Here is a 7,805-nt window from a genome sequence, read left to right on the forward strand (position 1 = left end):
AGTTCAACATCTTGTCTCTGGGCACCTTGGACTTCAGCTGTTCTTCCAGTTGGGATATCCACACCATGACAGATCTAGCCGTACACGTGCTAGAGATAGCAGGTTTAAATGCCCCTGCAGTTGATTCCCAAACTTTCCTCAAAAACATGTCCGCCTTCCTATCTGATGGATCTTTCAGAAGGCCCACGTCCTCCAGCGGCAAGGTACCGGCTTTAGATGTAGAAGCCACCGCTGCATCCACTTTCGGGACTTTCATCCACTCTGCCAGCTCATTATCTTCAAAGGGATACCTTCTTTTACGACTCCTCTGGCACAAGCCCACAAACATTATGTCCTGTGCAGACCTTGGTTCCTTGCTCTCTGCAACACCCATGGTAGCTCGGACTCCTTTAACCAACATGTCCATGTTGTCCACCGAGAAGCAAGGCCTTCCCTCTTCATCTGAGGAGGATGGAGATGAGGAGCGGGAACATTCCCCTTCTTGCAGGGACAGACTAGATCCTGGCGATATGTCCCTGCCCGACCTTTCCTGGCGGCTGCCTCTAAGGGAATAGCTAATTTCCTCCCTGATGACCGCACTAAGGTCTGATGACCGAAGGGGAGCTTCCTCTTCTAAGGTCTGAGATAGGCAAGCCTGACACAGCCTTTTGGTATAACTGTCAGGCATTGGTGTCATGCATAGAGCACATTGCTTGTGCTTAGATTTTGTGGTCTTTTTTCCCTAAAACAAAGCACAAATAACAGACCATATCAGCACCAGGTGTCTGATTTAACACTCACCATAAGGCTGATCCTGTGAATGCCGGTTCTGGAGGAGTAGGATCCAAATGTGACGCTGGGGCGCTCGCACGCTGCTGCTGCTGCTTCTCCTTGAGCGGCCGCTACCGCTCTTACTGCGCTGTTCCGTTCCCTCTCCATGAGGGTGCTCGGCGTCCCCTACTGAGGACATGGTTGCGCGCCTCCTACCCTAGGCGTCGCTCTTTTACAGCGCTGCAGCGCTCCTCCCCCGGCTTACCCCGGAAGCGTACCAACTACTTCCGGGTTCACCAGCGCCGGTGTGGACGCTGCACACCGCGCTCAACCGCGGACCAGGACGGCACTGCCCGACTCCTGGGACGCGCTCCTCACGGCCAGACGAGGGGGGGTCTGCACGCAGGACACCCCCGACGCTGCTTCCGAGCCCCCGATTCCGCCGTTCCTAACAAATACCGCGCGGAGGCATGGAGGCCCGGGTAAGACTGCTGCTGCAGGCTCCCGCCGTCCGGACAGGAACCCAAACTGGAGTGGTGAGGGGGACCGCCCCTTTAAATGCTGTAGGTTCCTGTCCGGAAGGTGGGCGGATCCCCTCTCTCGTAGGGGTGCTGTCGTGGCGATAGGAAAATAAATAATTGTCCAACTAAACGCAAACCAGATGGAATAGCATGCCGCTGCAAGATGCTGTGGTAGCCATGCTGGTTCAGTATGCCTTCAATTTTGAATAAATCCCCAACAGAGTCACCAGCAAAGCCCCCCTACACCATCACACCTCCTCCTCCATGCTTCACGGTGGGAACCAGGCATGTAGAGTCCATGCGTTCACTTTTTCGGCGTCACACAAAGACACGGTGGTTGGAACCAAAGATCTCAAATTTGGACTCATCAGACCAAAGCACAGATTTCCACTGGTCTAATGTCCATTCCTTGTGTTCTTTAGCCCAAACAAGTCTCTTCTGCTTGTTGCCTGTCCTTAGCAGTGGTTTCCTAGCAGCTAGTTTACCATGAAGGCCTGCTGCACAAAGTCTCCTCTTAACAGTTGTTGTAGAGATGTGTCTGCTGCTAGAACTCTGCGTGGCATTGACCTGGTCTCTAATCTGAGCTGCTGTTAACCTGCGATTTCTGAGGCTGGTGACTCGGATAAACTTATCCTCAGAAGCAGAGGTGACTCTTGGTCTTCCTTTCCTGGGGCGGTCCTCGTGTGAGCCAGTTTCTTTGTAGCGCTTGATGGTTTTTGCAACTGCACTTGGGGACACTTTCAAAGTTTTCCCAATTTTTCAGACTGACTGACCTTCATTTCTTAAAGTAATGATGGCCACTCGTTTTTCTTTACTTAGCTGCTTTTTTCTTGCCATAATACAAATTCTAACAGTCTATTCAGTAGGACTATCAGCTGTGTATCCACCAGATGTCTGCACAACATAACTGATGGTCCCAACCCCATTTATAATGCAAGAAATCCCACTTATTAAACCTGACAGGGCACACCTGTGAAGTGAGAACCATTCCCGGTGACTACCTCTTGAAGCTCATCAAGAGAATGCCAAGAGTGTGCAAAGCAGTCATCAAAGCAAAAGGTGGCTACTTTGAAGAACCTAGAATATAAGACATATTTTCAGTTGTTTCCACATGTGTTAATTCATAGTTTTGATGCCTTCAGTGTGAATTTACAATTTTCATAGTCATGAAAATACAGAAAAATCTTTAAATGAGAAGGTGTGTCCAAACTTTTGGTCTGTACTGTATATATATATATATATATATATATATATATATATATATATATATATATATATATATATATATATATACACACACTCTCACAATAGGTGATGTCACAGCTCACCACCGCCTCCTGTACAATGACTGATAACACCTCTATATACAGTAGATAACACAGGATCCACCATTCACAATAGGTGATGTCACAACTCACCTCCTCCTCCTGTATGACTGATATCTACTGTATATAGAGGTGTTATATAGACGATCCACCATTCACAATAGGTGATGTACAGGAGGAGGAGTAGGTGAGCTGTGACATCATCTATTGTGAATGGTGGATCCTGTGTTATTTACTGTATATAGAGGTGTTATCAGTCATTGTACAGGAGGAGGAGTAGGTGAGCTGTGACAATGACTGATAACACCTCTATATACAGTAGATAACACAGGATCCACCATTCACAATAGGTTATGTCCAGACGAGAGCATGCCTAGACAGCTCTCCTTTAGAAGTTAATGAGTCAGTAGCCATCTGTTTCTGCCTATGTCCATGTGGCTGCTGAAATCATCTGGACAGAACAGGAAGTGAGCCTCCTATAAGACCTAGTGGCCAATGTGAAAATTGCAAGATTTCTGATATATACCTGTACTTTTTAAAGACATAGTTATATGGCAAAATCAAACAACAATTTTTAAAAGAAACAAACAAACAAACAAATACCAGATTTAGGTTTCCATTTTAGTCAGATGCAATGTTCTGTGAGGTTCCCATCTGTAGACCTTTGCAGCAGCTCAATGTATTAACTAACCCACCTTTTTTCAGACAGGGTTTTATGATGCGTTTTTATTTTTCTTCCCCCAAAACCTACATACAAAGAAACGGAAAAAAAATACAAAAAGACCATGTGCTGCAATAGTGTGGAACACTGCAGTGTAGGGAGAGCTCTGCACCCATCATATGACATTCCCCGGCCTGATATGCATACAATGGTCGCTGCCAGGGACTTTCCTCTGGGACCCTCACAATGCACACAAAGACCGACAGCAGCGGCGGAGACTCGGCTTTGGACCAGGGGAGGGTGTGTAAAACTAACTGCAGCTGATCAGTTCACTGTCTATGGGACTGCTGTAAAAAGCCAAGCACAGCACATATTGGGAGTCACACCTTAAGGCCATGTTCACACGTTCGGTATTTTACATCAGTAATTTTGGCTTACAAATACTGAACGTGTGAACGTGGCCCAAGGTACACACTTCATTATTAAATCTCGTGGTGGATACCTGCCCGTCACAGGTGTAGATGGCGGCTCATGGGTCGCAGGTCTGCTGCAGGAGAGCCACAGGCTGCACATCGCTGCCATAGACAGTAAATGCTGCCGACACTGGTACAAAGTCCAAAAAGCCAAAATATAGGAGTGTGGTGCGCGCTGATCATTTTGCCGACTGCGAGGCGGGTGGGCACAACTGTATGTAGATCCCGGTGTCTCAGTCTTCAGATTGGGCGTATATTAAGAGTATTTGGAAAAATGCACAGCACAGACGGCGCAGCGCTCGAGCCGGAGGAGGGGGACAGTCTGAGGTGGTGGGGTCATCCGTCCAGGTCAGTCTTCACAAGAAGGGACAAGAGAGTCTTCATCCAAATAATAGGAGGAGCACGATCGTTGCCGAATTGACGATTATTAGGGGAACTGCAAGATAGAAAAAAAAATGTAGAACGTTTTGGTGACTGAGTCTTAAAGGGGCTGTCCGGTGAATACAACCCATCAGGTATCTGCCCGCTGGGACCTGCACCGATCAACAGAACAAGGAACTGATTCCTGTTAGAACGCAGCAGTGACAATGCCCGCCCGCCACTCCAGCGAGCTCGCCCCCACCCGCCACTCCAGCGAGTACGCCCCCACCCGCCACTACAGCGACCTCGCCCCCACCCGCCACTCCAGCGAGCACGCCCCCACCCGCCACTCCAGCGAGCTCGCCGCCACTCCAGCGAGCACGCCCCCACCCGCCACTCCAGCGAGCTCGCCCCCACCCGCCACACCGGCGAGCGAGCTCCCACCGGCCACCTCAGCGACCTCGCCCCCACCCGCCACTCCAGCGGGCTCGCCGCCCCTCCAGCGAGCTCGCCCCCACCCGCCACTCCAGCGAGCTCCCCCCCACCCGCCACACCAGCGAGCCCGCCCCCACCCGCCACACCAGCGAACCCGCCCCCACCCGCCACACCAGCGAGCCCGCCCCCACCCGCCACACCAGCGAGCTCGCCCCCACCCGCCACACCAGCGAGCTCACTCCCACCCACCACTCCAGCGAGCACGCCCCCACCTGCCACTCCTTTCATTTACTATGAGGCTGCTGAGTGATACACTTGGGTTTTTCCAGCAGCCCCATTGAGAATGAATGAAGTAGCATTGGGACATGCTCACTGGAATAAAAGTTCCCCTTTCTGCCAAGCAGTCAGACCCCCACAGATCACCTATCCCAACTTCTTTTCACTGGACACTCCCTTTAAGCACGCCCACAACACTCTTCTATAGAAGTCATCTCGAGTAGTGTTGAGCGAAATTTTCAAAATTCGGTTCTAATTACGATCGGCGGTGAATATTGTTTTTGCAATATTCACCAAACACAGTAGAAAGCCATTGGAGTCAACGGGGGGTAGAAATGAACAATATGTTCGGAACTGATCATCAAACACAAATTTGGCGCGAATAGAGGACCAAAATGGCAAGTTCAGATTTGGTGACCGATTCCAAACATATTCGCTCAACTCTAATCTCGAGCCTTTTGTTCCCTATGGTCCATACGGCTGCAGTAAAGCTCATCTCTACATGCTGCTAAAAGCCAATGGCCGTCCCCAATACGGATAAAAGAATAATAAAATACATAAAATACATTGAACCTTTAAAAAAATCTTATCAGGTGGGTTCTGTTGAGGTGTCCGCCCATGAGCGAAGGTGAAAGAGCGCCCAAGTATTCAGCAACACAGAAGTGACTACATAAGGGGCTTATGGCAGCTTTTTTTTTTTTTTTTTTTTTTTTTTAAAACCAAAAAAAGTCGCAAATTTTGTCATCAACGGACACCAGTCCCTTCTCACATGAATGATTTTATGGATGCCAGATATTTTTCGCACAAATTTTAGAAGAATCTTGTGACATTTTTCGCAAAACAAGTTAAAAGAAAAAATAAATAACTTTTTTTTTTTTTTTTATTCTACGCAAAACTTATTAACCACTTGGAAAAAGAAAGTAAGTAAAAACAACATAGCAAAAAAAAAAAAAAGAGAAAGCAAATGATGAATCGGGGGCGCCATGTCTGGAGGCGGCACATCAGAGTGGAGCAGATGGATATATAGATTTTTTGGACGACAAAAAGTATCAGTAGAACTAATTAGGGTTGAGCGAAACGGATCGGTCATTTTCAAAAGTCGCCGACTTTTGGCAAAGTCGGGTTTCATGAAACCCGACCCGATCCCTGTGTGGGGTCGGCCATGCGGTACGCGACTTTCGCGCCAAAGTCGCGTTTCGTATGACGCGCTTGGCACCATTTTTTTCAGCCAATGAAGGGGCGTGGGCAGAGTGATGACATAGGTCTTAGGGGCGTGGACGCCTATCGCCATGTTGTCGCTTGTGCGCTGTAGCGATTTGCACTGTGTAACACCAGCTTTTCAGTTCAGGGACAGAGACAGAGACAGAGACAGAGACAGAGACAGAGACAGAGACAGAGACAGAGACAGAGAAAAAAAAATAAAAAAAAAATATCCCATTGCCTTTGCATTGGGTTTCGTGTTTCGGTCGATCCTCGACTTTTCGCCATAATCGGCCGATTTCACTCGACTCGACTTTTGAGATAGTCGGGTTTCGCAAAACCCGGCTCGACCCTAAAAAAGTCAAGGTCGCTCAACCCTAGAACTAATTCCTCCTTGTTTTATGCTCAGGAGTCCAGTGGGCGGGGCCAATCAGTGTGTACGACCGCCTACTGGACTCCTAAGCATAGAAAGAGCAGGGATTTAAGTGTGTACAAAATCTTCAGAGATGGTGACGTTTACCTCTCATCACTGTCCGTACGGAGCGCACAAGGTTCATCATCTGGGACTTGACTCCGGGTTCTTCTCCAAAACCTCCGATCCCCTGATCAGCGCCCCAGCCGACTGCGGACACAAGCATGAGAAATCGGGGTCACCACCAGGCACAGCCAAAAGTGACAGGTGCAGAAAAGAAAAACCCACCACCGGAGCTTACAATCCAATTCCACTACAACTCCTATCATTACATGTTGGGCGTTGTAGTTTCCCCCTGCTCTGACACAGATGCTGGCTCTCCAGCTATTGTAAACTACAACTCCCACAATTCCTCGCAGCAGCAGATCACCGCTGCAGGTTCAGTTGTCTGCCAGGGCATTCTGGGAGCTGAAGTTTAACAGGTGTCAGGCTCCATACAGTGTAACTATGTGGCAGCGGACTATGTCAGCCCTCTCCGCACCCTCGGGGTTCTCCTCCTCCTCCCCGTCCAATTCCCGTTACCCGCAGCTCTCACTTTTGCTCAGAAACCGCTCCTCATGCAGGACGGCCACCGCGTTCACACACAGCAGTGCGGCCTGCAGGAGCGAGTACAGCGTGAACGCCATCTTGTTGGTGGACTCCCTGGGTGTGACGTGGCGGCGACTAGTGGGGAGCGCAGGAATCAGCTGGGACGGATCGAACTGTGGGACAAAATGGATAGCATCGCGAAGGCGCTAAGTCTAGAGCCAGGGGAGGTATATTGTCATCAGTCATAAGGTTTTTTTTTATTGTCTTGGTCATTTACAAAAGTGAATTCACTTGGGATTGGTGAAATCCCAAGAAACAATGAAAACCCTATATTAAGGGTCACCAATCTAACCCAAGAAGAGGTGCGAAACCGTCTAAATAAGATTAAAATAGATAAATCTCCGGGTCCGGATGGCATACACCCACGAGTACTAAGAGAACTAAGTAATGGAATAGATAAACCATTATTTCTTATTTTTAGTGACTCTATAGCGACAGGGTCTGTTCCGCAGGACTGGCGCATAGCAAATGTGGTGCCAATATTCAAAAAGGGCTCTAAAAGTGAACCTGGAAATTATAGGCCAGTAAGTCTAACCTCTATTGTTGGTAAAATATTTGAAGGGTTTCTGAGGGATGTTATTCTGGATTATCTCAATGAGAATAACTGTTTAACTCCATATCAGCATGGCTTTATGAGAAATCGCTCCTGTCAAACCAATCTAATCAGTTTTTATGAAGAGGTAAGCTATAGACTGGACCACGGTGAGTCACTGGATGTGGTATATCTCGATTTTTCCAAAGCGT

The 7,805-nt window shown here is 48.5% G+C and overlaps 1 protein-coding gene across 1 annotated transcript; it reads right to left on the reverse strand.

The window, feature by feature from the left end:
- Nucleotides 1-3,307: 3,307 nt before the first annotated feature.
- On the reverse strand, nucleotides 3,308-7,139 carry IER3IP1 (immediate early response 3 interacting protein 1). The gene is made up of 3 exons (XM_069746547.1): nucleotides 7,009-7,139; nucleotides 6,522-6,623; nucleotides 3,308-4,166 (listed from the first exon to the last, which is right to left on the reverse strand). Exons 1-3 carry the CDS (start codon nucleotides 7,097-7,099, stop codon nucleotides 4,111-4,113), a joined length of 249 nt encoding a protein of 82 aa, XP_069602648.1. The 5' UTR covers nucleotides 7,100-7,139; the 3' UTR covers nucleotides 3,308-4,110.
- Between the last annotated feature and the right edge of the window lie 666 nt (nucleotides 7,140-7,805).

The sequence above is a fragment of the Ranitomeya imitator genome, chromosome 1, assembly GCF_032444005.1.
Source record: "Ranitomeya imitator isolate aRanImi1 chromosome 1, aRanImi1.pri, whole genome shotgun sequence".
Taxonomy (NCBI): Eukaryota; Metazoa; Chordata; class Amphibia; order Anura; family Dendrobatidae; genus Ranitomeya; species Ranitomeya imitator.

Excerpts from the sequence above, each read along its gene's own strand:
- IER3IP1 (XM_069746547.1), bottom strand. The coding sequence starts at position 7,099 with ATGGCGTTCACGCTGTACTCGCTCCTGCAGGCCGCACTGCTGTGTGTG. Across the intron at positions 6,624-7,008 it reads GGAGCGGTTTCTGAGCAAAA|TCGGCTGGGGCGCTGATCAG; the intron begins GTGAGAGCTGCG and ends TTGTGTCCGCAG. Across the intron at positions 4,167-6,521 it reads CGTACGGACAGTGATGAGAG|TTCCCCTAATAATCGTCAAT; the intron begins GTAAACGTCACC and ends TCTATCTTGCAG.